This window comes from Pempheris klunzingeri, chromosome 17 (assembly GCF_042242105.1).
Source record: "Pempheris klunzingeri isolate RE-2024b chromosome 17, fPemKlu1.hap1, whole genome shotgun sequence".
In the NCBI taxonomy this organism is placed as follows: Eukaryota; Metazoa; Chordata; class Actinopteri; order Acropomatiformes; family Pempheridae; genus Pempheris; species Pempheris klunzingeri.
The window spans coordinates 22057624-22077969 of record NC_092028.1 but is presented as its reverse complement, the minus strand read 5'-3'; the positions used below and the strand labels follow the sequence as shown (position 1 = coordinate 22077969).

At 47.3% G+C, this 20346-nt stretch overlaps 1 protein-coding gene across 1 annotated transcript; it reads left to right on the top strand.

Moving 5' to 3' along the window:
- Window positions 1–104: 104 nt before the first annotated feature.
- Window positions 105–20065, top strand: mrc2 (mannose receptor, C-type 2). Its single transcript, XM_070847284.1, has 29 exons — window positions 105–231; window positions 5177–5581; window positions 7017–7190; window positions 7300–7464; window positions 8084–8197; window positions 8468–8611; window positions 8717–8908; window positions 9577–9731; window positions 9862–9966; window positions 12507–12622; window positions 12697–12845; window positions 14407–14624; window positions 14883–15025; window positions 15107–15203; window positions 15296–15425; window positions 15651–15683; window positions 15813–15979; window positions 16184–16352; window positions 16440–16582; window positions 16705–16813; window positions 16959–17125; window positions 17211–17319; window positions 17407–17645; window positions 17747–17909; window positions 18028–18177; window positions 18342–18455; window positions 18953–19132; window positions 19441–19464; window positions 19561–20065. Exons 1-29 carry the CDS (start codon window positions 105–107, stop codon window positions 19779–19781), a joined length of 4422 nt encoding a protein of 1473 aa, XP_070703385.1. The 3' UTR covers window positions 19782–20065.
- The last annotated feature ends 281 nt before the right edge of the window (window positions 20066–20346 follow it).

Here is a 20346-nt window from a genome sequence, read left to right as displayed (position 1 = left end):
TCCGCCGCTCCGGACACACTTTTCCCCCGTTTGCTGTTTTTTTTTTGCAGCGTGTGTGTGTGTGTATATGTGTGTGTATATGTGTGTGTGTTGAAGTTGAGAGCATGCAAGGCAACGGCCGTCTCCGCACCAAGGAACCAAGGAGAACATGGACAAAGTGGCAACTTGTGTTTTCCAGATGCACTTTCTATTTGTTCATCTTCGGTCTGGAGCTGAAGAGGAGCAGCACGGGTGAGAAAAAGCTCCACTTTGGCTCAGTTTCACTCGTGTAGAAGTGGGGGAGCGGGCAGACGGCGCTGTGCTTGTGTTTTGGTGGGGAGACGCAGAGACAGGAGACGCTTTTGTGCGTAATGTGGATTTGGTGCCACGAACCAAAAGTCCGAGCCGTGAGTGGAACCAGATGTGGAGCCGGAGGGAGGCAGGGGGGCCGCGGGCCGACTTTCTCTCTTCTGATTCTCTATTTGTGTGTGAAGTTGATTTAAAGCTGAACCTTTTCTCCTGTTTGTGCACCGGGGGTCTTCTCTGTGTGGCGCCCTGCGGCCAGATGTGACCTTTACATCCTGTTACAAGCTGCAATTAACACAGTGAGCCCGGTCCGGACAGCCACCTCACCATTACATGTTCCTGTGGGTATTTATAGCATCTCTGTCCTCTAGCCACAACATTAACTACTTCTTCTGGGACCGTAGCATTGTCTCTTCCTGTGTTCTCCAACAGTGAGTGACTGAGCTGACACAGAGAAGATCTACTGTCAGCATCAAGTCTTCTAGTTGTACATACTGTAAGCTGATCTCTGGCCACCAGATCACAAGCTTGTGTGATCATTCTCACTGAATCAGCCCCATGTTAGAAAAAAGGCCAGACTCAGATTAAAATACGGAGATCATGTGTTTTTTTTTTACACATCCTGAGTAATCTGGAGCTCTTTTTGCTGAGGCTTAGTTTCTTCATTTTAAAATGACTTGCACCCATCTGCTGTCAAATTCCCCCGTCGCCAAAGTTGAGAATCCCTTTTTCAATCCCTCTTGGACCAAAGGGATGAGCTGCAGGAGGATCTCTGGGGGAAATGATCCGTGCTGATCTGTTTTATGAAATGTGGCCTCTTTGGATTCGTTAACACCGGTCATATCTGTGACCGGCAGCAGCTCAGCGTGTGTTCATGAACTTTAAGGTCAGAAGAAATGAGAGGTTTGTGCTGACAGTGATGATTTAGAGGAAGTTAGATGTTAATTCTCTGATTTGTGATTGGAGTTTGTTTATTTACAGTGTGTTCTTGGAGGCTAACATGGTGTGGGAAGCTTCCTGTTCATCACCGATGGACACAGCTCCACCTGTGGGGGGTCCTCTGGTGCCGAGCTGTAGAGCAGTGATGTTTGGGTTCTCTTGAACTCTTATCTAACTGATTTAAAGCTGCAGTCTGCAGTTTAGTTTTGGTGTCGATGGGCAAAAACTCCATAATCACCTTTCAGCATGTTGTAACTCAAGTGGTCTGAGAGAAAACCAGACTTCTGCACCTCCTCTTGACTCCGTTTTCAGGCTTTAGGAGATTTTGTGCGTGATGGAGGCTTCGTCCAATCACAGGGTTAGGACCTTCAGATGAGGCTGAAAGTCTGATTTAATGGAGGAAAAGTTTGTGTTCCAGTGTTTTGGAACAAGTGTGTTCAGTGCAGAGCGACCTGAAGAGAGGAGGAGGACTCCTCAGACAGTCTGACAGAGAGGAGACAGTGAAACAGAGTCAGAGTCCACCAGGAGGCTCAGAGAGGAGGAGAAGTTCACCATGAAGCTGCTGGAACATCTGGATGTGCTGACGGCTTCATTAGGGAGCGTTGTTATCAGACTCTTATCGGCTGCTAACTTCCTTTTCCTGTAATAACCAAACGTGCTGCAGTGGTTCATGAGTTCAGAGAATCACAGATATGATCAGATGAAGCTGCTAACTTAATTATCCCACACGTTTAAGGTTCAGATGCTCGGCTGGTGGGAGGGGCTTAGGACAGAGGTGGGGGGGCTGTATTTTTCAAATTCAGACTTTTTTGCCTTTTCCAGAGAGCTGCTCCCTCCGTTTGAACAGTCAGACCCAAGCTGTGAGAAGTCATTATCCCCATTGTGCATACGTGTAGGAATGACTTCACTCTCCAAAGCACTGGTGTCTGATGTGCCCCCCCGCCCTCACGTGGCTCAGATGAGATAAAACATCCCCAGTTGTGGTCTCCTCAGAGGCCAGGCTACCATAAAACACCAAAGAAACAAACACAGAAGGCTGGAATTTCCTGCCTATTTGTTGGTTGCCGTTTTGTCACACTGACCAGTTAAAGGCCTGTTTCTGTGATCTCAGACATCTGTCAAAATAAGGGAAGGTTCCCGGAGAAGCCTCCTACTCAAACTCAGTCCAGATCCTTAGATTAGATAGAAGCATTCAAATAAACCAACTAAAACTAAACAGGCCACTTTCATTATCTGGCTCCAGCAATTAGTCTGACTCACACCAACAATAGTGATCTCAGGACGTTTGTTGAAGTCTCAAGCCAAGACTTGTTGCTGGTTAGTCCTCAGACCTGGTCCAACAGATGACTGCACTGAGGAGGTGGAGGTTCGGGGAATATGTGCCTCTCTTGGTGAGAGCTGCTGGTTGTTCTTGGCCGAGGGTTCGGCCTCTCGCTCCAGCAGCAAACTGAAAAAAAGGGGCGACGGGGCAAAGAAGAGGATGAGATCACAGCAGGAGAGTTGTTGTGGCTTAGCTTTCACAGGGCTCGCTGGCTTAAAGTTAATCTGCACTTCTGCACTCTCTCTGATTGCCCGCGAGTTTTCTCACATCAAACATCCAGTTGTGTCCCCTCCAGACTGGGATTAAAACCTCCTCTTTCTGTCTGGAGCTTCGGCTTCAGGTTGTCTGGTGGTTCAAAAGCTTTTTGCCAGAACGTCTCATGTTGTCACCGAGTCACACCGAGCTTATATTCACATGCTGAAGGGAAGTTAACACACAGTGTGGTGCTGACTTCTACGGAGCCTGTTCTGGTGCGAACACCTTCCCACGGGCACCGACTCTGTGGTGTATTTTTAAAAATGGCTTAATGTGAAAATGACCAAATGGCATCAGGCTGGTTTACTGGCAGGTGTGCTTCACCTGGTTAGTAGTTGGTATTGTGCAGGTCCAGCTAAGGTGATAGTTTGTCCACAGTATGTGTCTTACACTGTAAGAGATGGTTTCACATGAACTGCCCTCTTGACAAATGTTCTGTAGGATTTTAGAGCTGAAACACTTGATCCACTGATCAATTAGTCCATCAACAGGAACATTTTGCTGATTGGTTAATCCAAATCATTTGAAAGCAGTTCTATCTTCCTCTGTGATATTAAACTAAATATGTGACAAAACAAGCCCTTTAAAACTTCTTCGCTAGTTCAAACGACGAATCAGTTCATCAAGGAAAAAAATCAGCGGATGAAGTCTGATAGAAGTTTTTGGCTCCTGAGACGAGACTCAATGGATCCACCAGTGATTTTCCACTGAAGCAGGTCTTTGCTGCCTTTTCTCTTCACTTCTCTTTACTTGTGATCCAGCTCTGGGTTGTGTTGCCTGTTGACTGTCTATTCAGGCCAGTGTTTGCATTCAGCATATGCTCTTCCTTTTTCTCTCCCTGAGAAGATTTGAGGGGTTTTGTGTGCGAACACAGTCGCTCTGATGTGAATCTCTAATGATTAAAACAATGAACTGACGGAAAACAAGTCCAGCAGCTGTAAAAAGGAGCGGCGAGGTGATAACATCTGCTTACACTGTGAAGAGCCCTTTCAGACCTCGGTTAGATGAGCTAACACGGCTTCTGAGAAACTCAACCGCAGGGCTGAGCGCACGAAGAGGGGCGTGTCGGCCGTCTCCTCCAGATTACAGGGGTTTTTATGGAGCCTGTGATGAGACTCCATTGTCTGTGTGTCTATAAAAGCAGCACAGGAGGTTTGGAGAGTTTTAGCTGAGAGGTGGGAAGCGAGGGATTACCGCAGACTGAAGTGTCCACGTAGGAGAGCTGTGTTTTTCAGCCAAATGCCCGGTGATCTTTTCCCACCTACCCCACTTCCTGGCCTCTCACAGGAGCCTGCCGAGTAGGAATGCTGAGGCTCTCACTTTTTCTCTGCTGAACCTCAGGTCTGAGAGAAAAGGGTTTTGGAGATATTTCTCCTTGGAGCAATTTTACCAGGAGCTTAATTTAGAGTCGCTCCTACACTCCTGCGGTGCATCGCTTTGTCTTTCTTTCTCCCACCTTCACACAGACTCACTCACACCATCCTGTCCACAGTCCTGGCTCCTGTGTTACCAATCTAAATAAAATACAGATAAAAAAAACAGAAAAGAATGAAAGAGTGAACCACAGACTTTTTTTTGGGAAAGGATGTTGGGTTCTGCTCCTGATATTCCAGTCACTGAGGCTGGCGTCCAGCCACTGCTCTCAATGTGTGAAGTTTGACACTTTTTCCAGTAAGTCTTAGTTTTCTATTTGTTTTTGGTATATTTCTGTGTTGTAGAAGTGAGTATTAGAGTTCTGAAAAGCTTCCTCGGGGAGTCATACTGAGGTAATGCCAACAAAGGCACCAGTGGACAGCAGGGAAGTCTAAAAACAGCAACCCATCTCACCCCTGAGGATCATTACAGGTTCATCAAATTAATCAGATTCAGACCTGTTAAAACATTCATTCCTTCCAGTCGGATGCATCAGAGTCGCCCTACAGATAAAGATCCTCATATATTTATCCTCCGAAACCACCAAGCAGCTCTCTCCACAGTCACCTCACACTGTAGTGAACAAGGCCAGAGGTAATTCCAGGTCAGCCTTTGGGAACGGGGTGAATTCTTTCATTAAAAACATGTGCAACTACTTTTCACAGTTTATTGCACGACATTGTTGTAACTGCTTCCTGCTGAGAGCTCTGTCATGTAATGTGCATGCAGGATTCTTGGGATATAACAGGATATTTGAAGGATTAATAATGCTGGAGTGTATGATTATTATTATTATTACGCAGGGACATTAGAGGCCACAGCTCAAACTAGTTCTCCCCCCCCCCCTGCTGTCATTAATGGAGGTATTGATCCAGCCCTCGACCCGTTCTCTTACTGCTAACATGGAATCCAGCTTTCATCAGCGTTATCGACTGATGCTGTTCAATCTCTCTCTCTGCACAGCGCCGCTGGACGCTGACGACTTTGCTTTCTTCCACGAGGGCACCCAGGGGTGCCTCGGGGTGCTGGATCACTCCCTCGTTCTGCCAGCCCCCTGTGAGGAAGACAACCAGCGCTGGAAGTGGGTGACCAGGGGTCGTCTGTTCAACCTGGGCTCCTCGCTGTGCCTGGGCATCACCACCGGTAACCTCACCTCCAAAGCAGACAAGTCTCCCCTGGGCGTGTACACCTGTGACCGCGAGCCCCCCATAGTGCGCTGGACCTGGAACTGTGGCCAGGTGTTGGACAACCTCAACAGCTACCTTCCCTCACCTCCGTCTGGGAACTCGTCCTCAGCCTCCTCTTCTTCCAAGCTCCAGTGGACGCTGCATGGTGGCGTGCAGGACCTGTGCTCTAAAACATATCGCGGTGAGCACGAGCGGCAGTGATCCTTCAGACGGGCGGTCAGTCTGTGGCCGACCCAGTTTTACTAGATGACCACAGATCCCCGTTAAAATACCCTCACTTTAAAACCCAGTAATCCTGAGCAGCATTTCAAAGACGACACAATAGACGAAGACACACAGACTTTATCTAACCAGGCTAATTAAGTCTGTAAATCATTCGTTGCGATAATCTTTTATTGAATTTTTAACAGAAGAAAATAATCGAAAGACCGAAGAAACAATCAAGTGTTGTGCTGCGGATAGACTCACTGCTGTGAGTGCCACAGCTGTATCTGATCAAAAGGATATAGCAAAACGTTGCTTTCAGGGAATCTTTGAGGACAAGTGGCCGTCTGCCAGTCGGAGAGCCAAAGAAAACACTGCTGGTGTTTGTAAGCTCCAGTAAACACACTGAGTTGTCTTTGCCCTCAAGTATATTTGTATTTATATATAGTTTTCAGTCCAGATTAAATCTAACTGTGGTGGTTACCAGCTAAGCCTCATTTCCGCTGTCAGTGTCATTCTTACCAATATCAGATGCTCATTGACAAACTTTCCTGAGAGGCACTTTACAGGCTCTGCTTGACTGCAATTAAAACCAGATCTGCCACAAAAGTAAGAAAATCTCCCTTTGCTCTCTTCTTAATCTTCCCTCTCCTAAGTCTCCTTTACTCTTTTGTGGCAGGGGAGTCGGGTGTATTGGCATTTTTAACTTTCATGTGCTGATCTTCACAAGTTTCTTTGTGAAGTCACTGCGCCGCTGCAGAGGAATGCCTCCGACATTAGTCAGCGAGGATCAACTGTGCTGCAGCCAGCCACCCAGCCAGCGGTGGAGCACAGAGGGAAGTCAGGGAGGGAGCGGCAGAAATCTCTCCTCCCTCAGTTAACATGTCTGCCCTACTTTCCATTGGCCTAACTTGTTTTGGTAACACCACAGATCCAGCCTCTCTGCTGCCCTTTTCTTCACACCATACTACTGTGCACTGGTGGAATGTCGAGTCTAGAGCAGCGACCTCGGGGGATTTTATCAAACTGCAGAAATCAGATGCAGGATGTTAAACTTAAACTAGCCAAAGACAAAATGTGTAAAATGTTAAAGCTCCTGCTTTAGAATATAAATATTTAGGTTGAATCTTTTTTCTGAACTCCTAGTTTATGATTCTGTTCTTGGTTTTCCCAACAACCTGCCAGTTTTTATGAGTTTACTCTTCCTTCTGCTGACCACTGTTTGACTCGACTGTTTTGACTGTAACATCATCCTCTGTTTTCTCCGTGTGTTTGATTGTACAAGTCTCTGAGAAAACAGAGAAGGTATTTCAGGTCGGCACAGTTCACAGCCGTGACTTTATGCACCACAAGCACGGCTGCTTCTCCTGCAGCATGAAGGGTTCAAACTCTCTGCTCTCTCTGCTACCCAGAGATCTACACAATCCAGGGGAACTCTCATGGCCGCCCGTGCTACCTGCCCTTCCTGTACGATGGCCAGTGGTTCCACAACTGCACTAGTATCGGCCGTGAGGACGGTCACCTCTGGTGTGCCACCACCTACAACTACGGCAAGGACGAGCGCTGGGGCTTCTGCCCCGTCAAGAGTGAGTTTAAATCTTCAGTGTCTCTGGAGACTGGAGAGAGGACCAGTTTACTGTTATTTCCCTCTTCCCCTGGTCTAACAAGTGTCGTATCTCCTTCCCTCGCTGTCAGGCAGTGGCTGTGAGACATTCTGGGACACCGACCCGCTGACAGACAGCTGTTACCAGTTTAACTTCCAGGCGACGCTGTCATGGAGCGAGGCTCGGATCAGCTGCCAGCAGCAGGGGGCAGACCTGCTGAGCATCACCAAGCTGCACGAGCAGACATACATCAATGGTAGAGTCAGCGTGCGCACATGCAGTTTATGCTTGTTTACAGAAGAGAAAACATTTCATGAGATCACCAGGAGCGACTGTACGTGTGAACCACTTCTCATTGTTGGTCGACACAAAGCTGCTATGGTGAAGCAGCAGTTTAGCAACAACTGAGCAAATAGCAAGACAGTTAATCTCTGATTTCCATCCAAGCATTCAAAAAACTGACGTCAAGCCTAATGTTATTTGGAATTTCACCTTTTGAACCTCTGTTCAAATCAGCAGGAGGCTGCGTTATCATGTCTGTCCATCACATCAAGCCTTTGTTTCTTTGCTTGTCTGTGACAAACATTTAAATCATCTCTGTGTGCTGTGCAGCGTCATGTGTTCCCTGTTTGCCGAACACATTCACCCTCCAAAGGGAATAATTGATTATTTGGATGTTGTGACCCTGTTGCCAATATTAGGCCTCGCTTTACGTAACAGCTGTGTGATCTGTTTAATCCAAAGCTGAGAGGTAAGATCGTGTGCGGTTTGTGGAAGAGGAAGCTCACTGCTGAGTGTTTGCTTACGAGCCGTCTTCCTTCTGCTCCTGTAAGAATCTACAACACTGGTAAAAAGCTGTTGTCCTGCTGTTTTAGGTTTACTGACGGGCTACAGTGCTGCTTTGTGGATCGGCCTCAATGACCTGGACATCAGTGGAGGCTGGCAGTGGGCCGACTCCTCACCACTCAAATATCTCAACTGGGAGCCAGGTTAGACTGTAAAAATAACTCAACCTCTCCTGTCTTTTTTTAACTTGGAAGATCTGTGATCTTTTTTTTTTTTAGGCATTACATCCCACAGAGGGCTGAATGAACACGCTTGCTCATTTTTAGTTCAAATACATCCTTTGGTGACTTTGCAGTGCGCCCACAGTGTTTCACTGTTGACCGCCGGAGTATTTGAGTATTAAGTGTGTTGAACAAGGGCACCTTGGCATCAGTCATGTACTGAAGAGTTTTTCTCGTGCTCTCATCCCCCAGAGCAGCCAGAACATGCCGAGGAGGAGAACTGCGTTGTGATCAGAACTGAGTCATCGGGTCGTTGGCAAAACCGCGACTGTTCTGTTGCTCTGCCGTACGTCTGTAAGAAGAGGCCCAATGCCACCCTGGAGCCCTTCACCACAGGCCAGTGCAGAGATGTTTGAACTGGTCCTTTAAAGTCAAATACAGCCGCTACAGTCCTGCCGCGGGGGCCAAAGTTTGAGGGGTATTATCTTTTTGCTCCCACAGACTCGTGGACGGATGATGAGAAGTATGAGTGTGATGTGGGCTGGCAGGCCTTCCAGGCTGGCTGCTACAAGCTGACCTCAGAGAAGACCGACTGGGATACAGCTCAGAAGACCTGTCAGAAGATGGAGGCCAACCTGATCAGCATCCACACCCTTCCTGAGCTGGAGTTCATAATGAGCAACCTGAAGAAAGGTGAGCTGTCCTTTCTTATTGTACTTTACCTTTTCCTTTGAACTGAGAGCCAGTTCAGAAATGAAATTCTCTCAAATTAGAGTTCTCTGTCTACAGCTGACTTTACGGGCTATAATAAGACACTTTGAACGGCGCACTGTATTCAACAGAGGAGAAATCAGGGATTTTGAAAGCAGGAGTGCGTGTAAGTGATGTTGAAGTGCAGTGGGTTCACAAAGAGTTCACTCAGATCTATCAGAAAGCCCTTTAAAGTCTATTCTCCAGTTTCTATTTTAAGTGCAGGGGAGCAAAGTGCACCAGTGTTTCCGCTATGCCTTCCTCAGCGTGCAGTCTGAAAGAAGAAACACCGTAGTGAGAATCAAAAAAGCTCAAATATGAATTCCATTCAGTGGTATATGTCCAGCTGTTTTCCTACATTTTAAACCCACACCTTCTAAAAAAGCTTGAATGTAGAGGAGAGCAGGCGGTTCATCCTTTTCCCTGAGCTGAAAAACAGCACATGACAAACGGAATCACATTTTTGGGTCATGGAGTTGCTCCAGAGCAGTTAATGGGCCTCATGGAAAAGTTTGGCAGTTTCATATTAAGGTCATACTTGGAACCCAAATCTTCAGTGCTGCCTGACTGCCGTCCTAACCCGTCTGTCTGCCTGCCTGTCTGTCTGTCAGACATTGACCAGCTATGGATCGGACTCCATGACACTAACATGCAAATGGACTTCCAGTGGACCGACCACACGCCGGTCATCTTCACCTACTGGCACCCCTTTGAGCCCAACAACTTCCGCAACACCCCAGAAGATTGCGTCTCCATCTGGGGACACGTGAGTGACCCTCTGGGGCTTTAATCACCTCAAAGGAATGGCCTGTCGGTGTGCCAGTGAGTCTCCTGCCTTTGTATATTCTTAACAGCTGCGCTCCCTCTCTCTGTTTGTGTCTTGCTTACGTGTGCAGGAAGGCCGCTGGGATGACAGCCCCTGTAATCTGACTCTGCCCTCCATCTGCAAGAAGCTGGGAACAAAGAGTGATGGGAAGCCACAGCACCAAGACTGCAAACAAGTAGGATTCTTTGTCTCTCTCTGCAGCCTGTCCCTCACACTTCAGTTTCCCCTTGACATTTACTGTTTGTTCTGTAGGTCATTGGGGATTTTTGTTGTTGTCTACCAGATTTCTTTTTTTTTTAATATCTGTATATCTTAGTTTTCCTCCATAAAGACTCCATTCAGATCTCCTGCAGCACTTCAGGGCTCTTCTTCCAGCTGCTGACAGGCTGGAGTGTTACTGGGAGCATAATTGTTATTGTGACTATTTCAGCTGTTCTTTCACTTTTGACCCTTTTTCCCAGAGCTCTCCTCCATCTCTCACCCTTCCTCTGGTCCACTAGTCCGCCCCCGTCTCTTACTATAATATAAATCACTCCCTGAAGACTGGGAATGTTACCAGGCACCCGGGACAAACTAAAACCTCTGGACACACACGCTTCCCTTGGCTTAACACGCGCGGTACTTTTCCATGCTCCACAAAACAAAGCAAAACATTTTATTTTGAAGGCTTTCAGTTGGAGGATGTTGTTGTTCAACAAGTATGTAGAGTACATACAAGAGGTGGTGGATCAGATCCCATCTGGAGGATCCACGTATATCTGTTTGTGTTTCAGTCCATAATTCTCTCCAGATAAGCCTCTCATACCTGACATGTCCCCACCTGACCAGCGCTCCAAAGGGTAACCATGAGGAAAGAGATCAGTGTGTTTGTGGATCTTTGTGCCCTTCAGAAATGTGATATCTGTGCTAAGTGCTGATTTATGGTGGAAACGATCTGAAGCTGAGAGTCGTGCTGATTCTCAGCTGTTATGTCCGACAAAGATCTTTCTGCGGATGGACCATGTGTGTGGTGTAATGCATCTTCAGCCTTCTCCTCGGGGAGTGGGACATCATGGGTGGTAATGTGACGGGGGTCAGTGCAGGGCCCTGTGCCGTGCGCCTCGTCTCCGGCAGATGAGCTCATTTAATGCAGCATGTGAACTAACAATGACAGAAAGCCTGCTGACCGCCTCGGCCACATCACACCACGTGATCCCGGGATCATTACTCACTAAGTGTGATGGATTTCTCAGGTCTCTGATGCTGTCGTTCTTCTGCCTCGCCGGGTTTCTGCAGCATTTTGGTTCGTTTCTGCTGATTGTACTTCCAAAGATTTAGATTTTGTTACCAGGATAACTCAGCTGCTTCATGTGTGAATAACAACACTGATCTCTGATGTCTGAGGCGGCCTGGGGTGGAAGCAGCTGCCTAGGGCCTCTCTGTCAGTGGGGGGGCCTATAATAACTGAAAATGTGATGTCTTTCTCTTCATTTTTTGTGATAATTTAGCAGTTTGTCCAATATTGCAACAGATGTCCTCAAACATTTGAAATATCGCCGCTGGTGCATCTGAAAGTGTCTCTAACAGACGTCAGAGAATGAAGCTCCTCTGCTGAATGTAAAGCTTGTTTTCAGTGTGAACTTTCCAAAAGAAAGACGGTGCTGCTTTGCTTCTTAGAGCCCCAAAAGCTCAGGTTTTGTCTTGTAATCAATAATTGAGGAGATGTGGTTGCATATAAAGCTCTGGAGGTTCAGCTTTAGTGGGATCTGTGGGGGAAATAAGAAGAAAACTAACTGGATAACGGCCACGTTTTTCATAACGTTGCTTGTTGATTCCACCTGAAACACGTCTCAGTGTTGTTACATGTTACCGGGAACAATAATTATGTGAGTGCAGACGGGGAGCGGAAGGAGAGGACGGATGGTTGAGGAGATCCAGGAGTTTCAGCAGATTAAGCCTCTCCAGCGGCTGTAATCTTTGAGGTTTCTGTCATGATGCCAAACGCGGTTGTGTAAAAAGCCTGAGGTTGGGCTTATTCACACAAAGCTGTATAGGAGCTGTCTCTCACTATCATCCTCGCACAAATCTCACCTCCGTTGACCTTCTGCGTGTTGGCTGCGCTCTGCATCTGTACACGTCTGCAGCTACAGCGCACGAGCTGGCAGGACGGATTGAGGCCAGAGAAAAGTTATTTCTGCATGCTTAGACTTGTTCTTCTGATTTTGCATTTGGGATACAGTCGACTGGTACTTCTGCGTTTAATTTGTCTTCTGAGAGAAACCATTTAAGTCTTTTACCTCCACAAAGGAGGATGTTTTTAGGTCTTGTCTGTGTTATTTAATGCTGCAAGTCCCTTAACTGCTCCAGTTTGGTGTTGGCCTTTAAATTGTGCGTTCAGAATTTTGCCAAAGTAGGCGGCGCTGTTGAAACAGTATAGATGTGGAGTCAGACTCACTTGAAATTTTGCACTAATCTTCCTTATATAAAGCTCCAACATTGCAGGGATTTAGCTGTTATCCAAAAATCAGCATGATTCTCTGTCTGCATGTTAAATGATTGAATGAGCAAATTTAAAGAGCTGCACAGGCTTTGCAGATGTTTGAATGGTGTAATATGTGTTTTTTAAATCTTATTTTCCATATCCTGCTAATCTCCTCTCCTCTCCTCTCCTCTCCTCTCCTCTCCTCTCCTCTCCTCTCCTCTCCTCTCCTCTCCTCTCCTCTCCTCTCCTCTCAGGGCTGGAAGTGGCACAGTCCAGCTTGTTACTGGGTGGGAGAAGATCTGCTTAGCTTCGAGGAGGCCAGGAAGTCCTGTGAGGACCACGGCGCTGCGCTCGTCACCATCACCAACAGGTGTGTACAGAAACACACCCTGACGCCGCTGCGGGGATTAAACGACATCTAACAGTCCCTTTAAATCTTTAAAGGTTCGAGCAGGCCTTCGCCAACAGCCTGGTGTTCGGTCGCTCTGGTGACTCCTTCTGGATCGGCCTCCACGACCAGGGCAGCCCCGGCTCCTTCCACTGGCTCAGCGGGGACGAGGTGTCCTACACCAACTGGAACCGAGACCAGCCAGGCAGGTCACATCTGGAGGAGCGTGTGAATGATTTACAGAAGGAACGACGAACGTGATCTGAGGAGGTTTTAGAGGAGGCAGACTGTTGAGTCAGTTCAGGTGTTCAAGACAGAAATAGATTGTTATCCTTCCTGTGGAGCAGCACAGACTTAAATAATTCACGATGAGGTTGCTAAAAGATGTATGAACGCCATATAGATGTATTTTACCTGTTAACGGCTCATGGTGCATCCTAGCATGTTTTCATGTGTGAACTCTATGAACTCTGGTTTACACTGTTCTGATCCTTATTCTAACTTTATTTATCCACGTGTAACCTGTAAAAGTAGTTTAAACTTCTTTTATAAGCAGCAACTAATGATTATTATAAAGTAACCTGCCAGTTCTTTTCTCGATTAAATGAATCATTTAGTTTAGAAACCCAAAGATATTCACTTCACCATGTTCTGAAACTTGGACCGTTTGAACAATGACTGGGGTGATTATACAGTTATCAAACGTGATGCAGATTAAGTTTCTTTTTATCCACTAATTGATTAATTGCTTCAGCTGAAGGTCTTTATATCTGATGTTCATATCTGATGTGGCAGCAGCCCCTTTTGGGTTTAATCTACAAAGAAGAAACTGGGTTGGTCCCAGGTTCAGAACTTCCTCCTGGTTTGGCTCTTTGGCAGCTTTGATTAGTTGATTATCAGCAGCAGCCAAACTGAGCCATAAAACAAATGTATTAAAACTGGATTCACTATAACCATCATTAATACACCAGTCACAGATAGAGCCGGAGGAATGAGCTGTCTGACCTCTGCACACATCATAGCCACAGCTTCTACTATAAACACATATGTATTGTACATATACTGTGTAGTCCCATGGCTATATTATTAGCAGAGAGACTCAGTCAGTTTAACCCCAAGGTCTCTATTTGTTCCCTTTAAAGCTCCGAAGCCTGTGATTGTGTCAGTTTTGTACAATAGTATAGTATAGTACTATAGTATAGTATATAATAGTATAGTATAGTATATAGTATAGTACTATAGTATAGTATATAATAGTATATTATAGTATATAGTATAGTACTATAGTATAGTATATAATAGTATAGTATAGTATATAGTATAGTACTATAGTATAGTATATAGTATATAATAGTATAGTATAGTATATAGTATAGTACTATAGTATAGTATATAATAGTATAGTATAGTATATAGTATAGTACTATAGTATAGTATATAATAGTATAGTATAGCATCTGATACGGACAAAAATAAAACCGAGCCTTATCACATCATCAGGAAATACTTTCTTGTATATTACTAAAATGAAATAAAACACAACATGTACAAACAGAACATTATTATTTAGAGATCAGAGGAATGCAGCCCGGCTTCACAGGGAAGCTTGATGCAAGATCCAACGCTCATAATTGCAAGAAATGTGTAATCACATTTTCCACACAGTTTTTTCCTCCACGTCGTTGCCCTGTTGCCACACGTTTCATCAGCGTATCCTCTTTCTCTGTCTCTGCACTCACCTACATTTCATCCCGCATCTATTTCAGTCAACATCCGTGGCGGCTGCGTTTCCATGGTGACGGGCTTCGCAACAGGTCTGTGGGAGGTGAGGGACTGCGCGTCATCCAAGGCGAAATTCATCTGCCGTCAGAACCAGGACACGTCTCTGAGCCCCGAGCCCCCGGCCCCTCAGCCCACCCCGAGCCTCAGCGGCTCCTGTCCCGGCGGCTGGAAGAGCAACAGCAACCTGCACTACTGCTACAAGGTTCACCTGAGCTCCGCCCCAGGGGTCTTTTAATTTCAGCCACACTTTGGTTTGTTCGTTCAGTCTTTCTCCAAACTGGCCCAGGTTAACATTTGAATAGTTAATTCCTGTGTTCTTGTGTTGGTGTGCACAAACATTACCCAAATAAATTAACAATATTATAATTAAAATTAGTTTAGGTTTCAACAAAAAGTTTCTAAAGTTATAATACCGCTGCTAATAACTGACTGTAGCTCCACCTTCATCTCCTGCCTGCAGGTGTTTCACTCCTCCCACCTGGAGCAGAGGCTCAGCTGGCTGCAGGCTCACCTGTTCTGCCGGAAACACGGAGCCAACCTGCTGAGTATCAGCAGCCCCGAGGAGGAGCAGTTCGTTCTGCAGGTCCTCCACGAGACCTTCGGGTGGGTGTGCACCTCTGACCAGAGACGTGTCAGGTGATATGATGGTGATGATGATGATGATGATGATGATGTGGCCCACAGGGAGTCAGAGGACCATGAGCAGCACTGGTTTTGGATCGGACTGAACCGCAGAAACCCCATGGACAACGGCAGCTGGAAGTGGAGTGACGGCCTGGCTGTGAGTAACGAGAGAAGCATCGTACCGGTGTTCAGGGTGAAATGAGCGTGAAAGGCTCTGTTTAGCATTTTGTCTCTCTGTCTGTGTTTCAGTTCACGTACCAGAACTTTGGCCGCTACTCCTACAACGTCCGGCAGTGTGCTGCCACAGACCTGGGCTCTATGACCTGGCTGCCCATGCACTGTGACACTGACTTAGACTACATCTGCAAGATCCCCAGAGGTACAAAAGCACTGCTCCTTATGTATTCTGCTTCATGCTGCAGATTTCTTCTTCATCTTCTGGAACACCTTTTTCCACCCACAGCTCCTGTTGTGGGGACATCACTCTCTGATTTCACTCTCTAAAGATGTCTTCCCTTTTTTATTCAGTGCATTTTCACACTTTGTCTGTCATGAACACACTTTTCCCCTGTGTGTGTGTGTGTGTGTGTGTGTGTGTTTTTAGGTAGTGTTGAGAAGGAACCAGAAGTCTCTGAAGGTCAGTCTTATTTTCCAAGCTTTGAACTTCTCTCGGCACACAGCAGTGATCTCCGAAGGGCTTATTTCAAAAGCTTCCTATTCTGTCTCATGACTGTCTTCCCTTCGTCTCTCTTCCCTCGTCTGTCAGGCACCAGTTCACCGGAGTGGATTGGTTTCCAGGAGGCGGAGTATAAATTTTTTGACCACCGCACCACTTGGGAGCAGGCCCAGAGGATTTGCTCCTGGTTTGATTCCTCGCTGGCGTCTGTCCACTCAGCTGAGGAAGAAGCTTTCCTGGCCTACACTTTACGCAAGGCACTGCCCACTTTATCAAAAAGTTCATCAGTGTTTGCACGAGTTGATTTAGTCCAAAATGTTTTAGCCGGCAGAGTGTAACCCTCAGACATACCTAACAAGTACCAGCCTGTGCAGCTATGATGTCTCTGCAGGCACGAGCTGCATGTTTAAAAGTCTCTGCGGCCGTGAGATGCCTTCTCACAGTCTCTCTCTCACACGCAGATGGTGAAGGTGGAGGGCGATAACTGGTGGCTCGGCCTTCACACCTACGAAAATGACGGCCGTTTCCGCTGGTCTGATTACTCTGTACTCAATTATGTGTCCTGGGCCCTCGGGAGGCCACACCCACTCAGCCGTGATAGCAAATGTGTCTACCTGTCTGCCGGCAAAGGTAGGAACTGCCTGAACAAGACCCCTCGAGAGACCAGCTCACACGCAGTACATGTACCTCAGCTTGTTTCTGTCACCCTCCAAACAGCGGACTGGGCCGATCAGAAGTGCCACTCTGACCTGCCCTACATCTGTAAGAGAGTAAATGTCACAGGCACCGTTCCTCCAACGCCGTCATACCCCCACCCGCCGCTGGGCTGTCCCGATGGATGGTCCTCCTATCAGCACAAGGTAGAGCTACAACAACCAGGAGTTCATCGTAATGCAAAGTGTCTAGAATGCAGCATGTTTAGTGTTTTCATGCAGCTGCTTAACAAACCTAAGCTGCTGTCTTTAATCTGGTGTCTCTGAAGTGTTTCAGAGTATTTGATCAGTCGCACCGAGTCACATGGTCTGCAGCCAAGCTGAAGTGTGAAACGCAGGGAGGTGCACTGGCAGTGGTGTCCAATCATTTGGAGGAAGGTAATCACAGCAGAATACAGCCAGTATAAAGATCCCGGACTAACCGTGTAGATGACTTACTTTTTCACGTATAATCGTCCTTTGTAAGGTTGGATTTATGTTCATAAGTGTGGTGCACTGATGCCATCGATTCTCCTCCTCACAGCCTTCGTCACCACCCTGCTTTACAATGCCACTGCTGACCTTTGGGTGGGTCTGACTTCAGACTCTAAAGGTCATTTCCAGTGGTCCAAGTCCGGCCTGCTCAGCTACACCAACTGGGCCCCCGGAGAGCCGCTCGACAACAGTGGACCGCACCACAACAAGACCCCTGTAGGCACAACACTCCCCCTCACTCGTCTGTCACGGTGGGTCCTCAGTGGGCTCCTGTCCTGATGATTTCTCTGTCACCTCTCAGGGAAACTGTGTGGTGATGATTCACGGGAACCCCCAGGAGAACGCTGGCATGTGGGCCTCCCGGGCCTGTGAGATGGAAAGAAATGGCTTCATCTGTCAAAGGCAACAAGGTGTGTTATTGAGTAAGAACCACAGCGTCAGTGTTTGCAGAGGTGAGTCAGCTGAAGTCGCCTTGTGTTCCTTTGTTGTTTCTTCAGAGTCAGGGTTTCCTCCGGCCCCGCCTCTTATTCCCGCCTCCCTGTCAAAGCCTGTGGAGCTGGGTGGAGTGACCTACCGGGTGGTGGAGAAGCTTCTGGACTGGACTGGTGCTCTGCACCTGTGTGAATCTTTGAATGGGACGCTGGCCACGGTGAAGGATCCCTACCAGCAGGCTTACCTCACGCTGCTGATCAACAGCCTGCGGCGGCCGGCCTGGATCGCTGCCTACAACTATGGAGTGAGCCTTTTCTTCTCATGGCCTCTCGATAGTCACACCAGTACAACCGTGTCTCCGAGGGAAAACTGCAGTGAATTGCAACTTAATTCTTTGTGTTCTAGGGTCGGAGCTTCACCTGGTTGGGTGAAGAGGAAATGTCATATTCAAACTGGAAAGATGGGGAGACCAATCGGATGGCTGGATGCGGTCACATGACCACCACAGGGCAGTGGACTATGACTCCCTGTGATGCTAAGCTGGAGGCTGCTATCTGTCAGATTAGTGGTGTGTGTGTGTGTGTGTGTGTGTGTGTGTGTGTTTAACGCCAACACTGTGTACAGAACAGCTGTATGAAGCTGTAATTTCTAACATGTGGATAAAATGTGTTCACCTCTGCTGCCAGATGAGCCTGTGAGTCACCAGTGGGTCTACCCCGGCCAGTGCCCCCACTCTCTGGGAGAGTGGGCGTGGGTGCCGTTCAGAAACCACTGTTACGCCTTCAACCTGCAGAATCTGAAACTGCTGCAGGATGCACGCGTGTCCTGTAAAAAAGGTAGGGAGGGGAAGTGAAGTGCGACACCTCTGACCTTCTCTGCTGCAAACACGATCGACAAAACGTCATCAATACGTCTAAATTTAGAAGTGTTGTTCATTGACTAGACTAGACTGACGCACGATCAATTCCCATTTCTCTTTGGTTCTATCTCTCTTTTCTAGTGGGAGCAGAGCTTCTCTCCATCTTGGATGAGACAGAGAATGGATTTGTATGGGAACATATCCAGAGCTATGAGGAGCAGGCACACGGCGCTTGGCTGGGCATCACCGTGAGAGGTCCAGCACCGCGCTCTCAGATAGTCCTGCCCATCTCTCTGTGCAGACCTGCTCACCTTCACACCGGCAAAACTTTCATTTTAGGCTGCTTTCAGTCAAAGTAGCTCACTCTGCTCGCAGATCATTTTCCTAATTTAATTAGTGAATTCGATTAATGAATCACAATTAATTAAGTAGAGGAAACCTGATTTATTTGACTCGTGTCAAATAAATGTGATAAAGCAAGGTTCATTATCTCGGAAAAGTAATTTATTAAAACTGTATTATTATCTGTCAGTGCAATTAGATAATTTGAGTGAAACGCCCTGAAATATGCTTGGTAAGCTAATGGGAAGAACTGAATCCAACAAGTGAAACCTAATGACTGAACAGAGATATCAGGCAGATGAATGTGATGAATTAGCTTTCCTCAAGATAAGATTAAAGAAGCGTTTCTGCCAAGTGTGTCTGAAGCTCCTCTGAGTGTGTGTGTGTGTGTGTGTGTGTGTGTGCTGCAGGCAGAGGTCTGGTGTGGAGCGAGGACACAGAGATGACGTACACCAACTGGGAGACGCATGATGTCGCCTTCTCCGTTCTGTCTCCAAACTCCTGCTTCTGGATCCAGAGCAACAGCGGCCTGTGGAAGCCGGGCTCCTGCAGAAATCGCACACATGGGGTCATCTGCAAGCAGCCCCGTAGTAAGTGCACACAAGACCACCTCAGAACCTGTCAGAACCAGGTCCAGGGCAGGCGGTTTAGTCAGCAATGAGACCAGAGCAGAGAAGTAAATTGTTTTCAAAAGGGTCCTTTAACATCAGACCCATCAATAGATCAAATATTTGTAGTTCACAGGCCATACTTTAGAGGGAACCTTGAACTGATGGTAGTGCTGTAGGAGAGGACGTTTGTAGACACAGTGGAGCTGCCAGAGTCAGACAGAAGAGATGAAGTGGAACTAAAATGACTGATAAACACTAACGCCATCACTTTGCTCTTCCAGCTGCAGACACTGAAGCCTCGGCTGTGACCTGTAAGTGTGATCATCTGCTGCTGCCACAAGCTCAACAGAAATATCTGTGCTGTAACTTGCTGTGATTCCTGACGTCCGTCTTCCTCCTCCCCCCAGTGGACAGCGACCACCTGCCCACGCTGATTGTCGTCATGGTGACCGGGCTGGCGCTGGTGGTGCTGATCGTCGGCGTGATCTACTTGTACCGTCGGCGAACTGTTGGGTCCCGGGGGTCCTACGAAGGGGCCCGTTACAGCCGCACCAACTCCAACCTGGCAGAGCAGACTGAGAAGAACATCCTGGTGTCAGACATGGAGCTGAACGAGCAGCCGGAGTAGCAGAGCCGTCCCGGACCGACCAGGACCAGGACCGGGACCGGGACCAGGACTGGACCCCGCCTGACGCAGGAGAGGCTGATTTCAGCGCGCTCACTCCGATACATGTGGTGGCATTTATGTTTTCGTTGTCTCTTTTGAAACCCAACAAGATTTTCAAAGTGCTGAAGGGCTGTGTAGAGCGCAGCAGATGTTTAGTTTGTAAATTGAATCCCAGTCGCCCTCAGTCCTCTCTCGCAGAGACTTTACGGTTCTAGCAAATTTTCTCCAGACAAATCAGATCCTTCCACTTGTACAGCTTTTCCCCAAAAAAGTGTTCATGAAGGCCGTAAGTGGATCTACTGGGACTTTTACTGCAGCTGAAAAAGTTCAGCATAAAAAGGGTTTTATGAATCGACTCCTCGCTGTCTTCCTTGGTGCCAAAGTAACATTTAGCTCGGTGTATATTTCCTGTCGTCTTCCCATTTTGATTGAAAGACTCACAAAGCAAAAAGGCGCTGTCACAGCCACAGACCTGAATCCTCTAAATCTGCAGTCACAGACTTCTTCGGGGCCAAATTCATTTTTT

Bases quoted from the DNA above. Each gene is read 5' to 3' on its own strand.
- mrc2 (XM_070847284.1), top strand. From the start codon at position 105: ATGCAAGGCAACGGCCGTCTCCGCACCAAGGAACCAAGGAGAACATGG. The intron at 9,967-12,506 runs GTAGGATTCTTT...CTCTCCTCTCAG, and splicing joins AGCACCAAGACTGCAAACAA to GGCTGGAAGTGGCACAGTCC. The intron at 17,126-17,210 runs GTAGGCACAACA...GTCACCTCTCAG, and splicing joins CGCACCACAACAAGACCCCT to GGAAACTGTGTGGTGATGAT.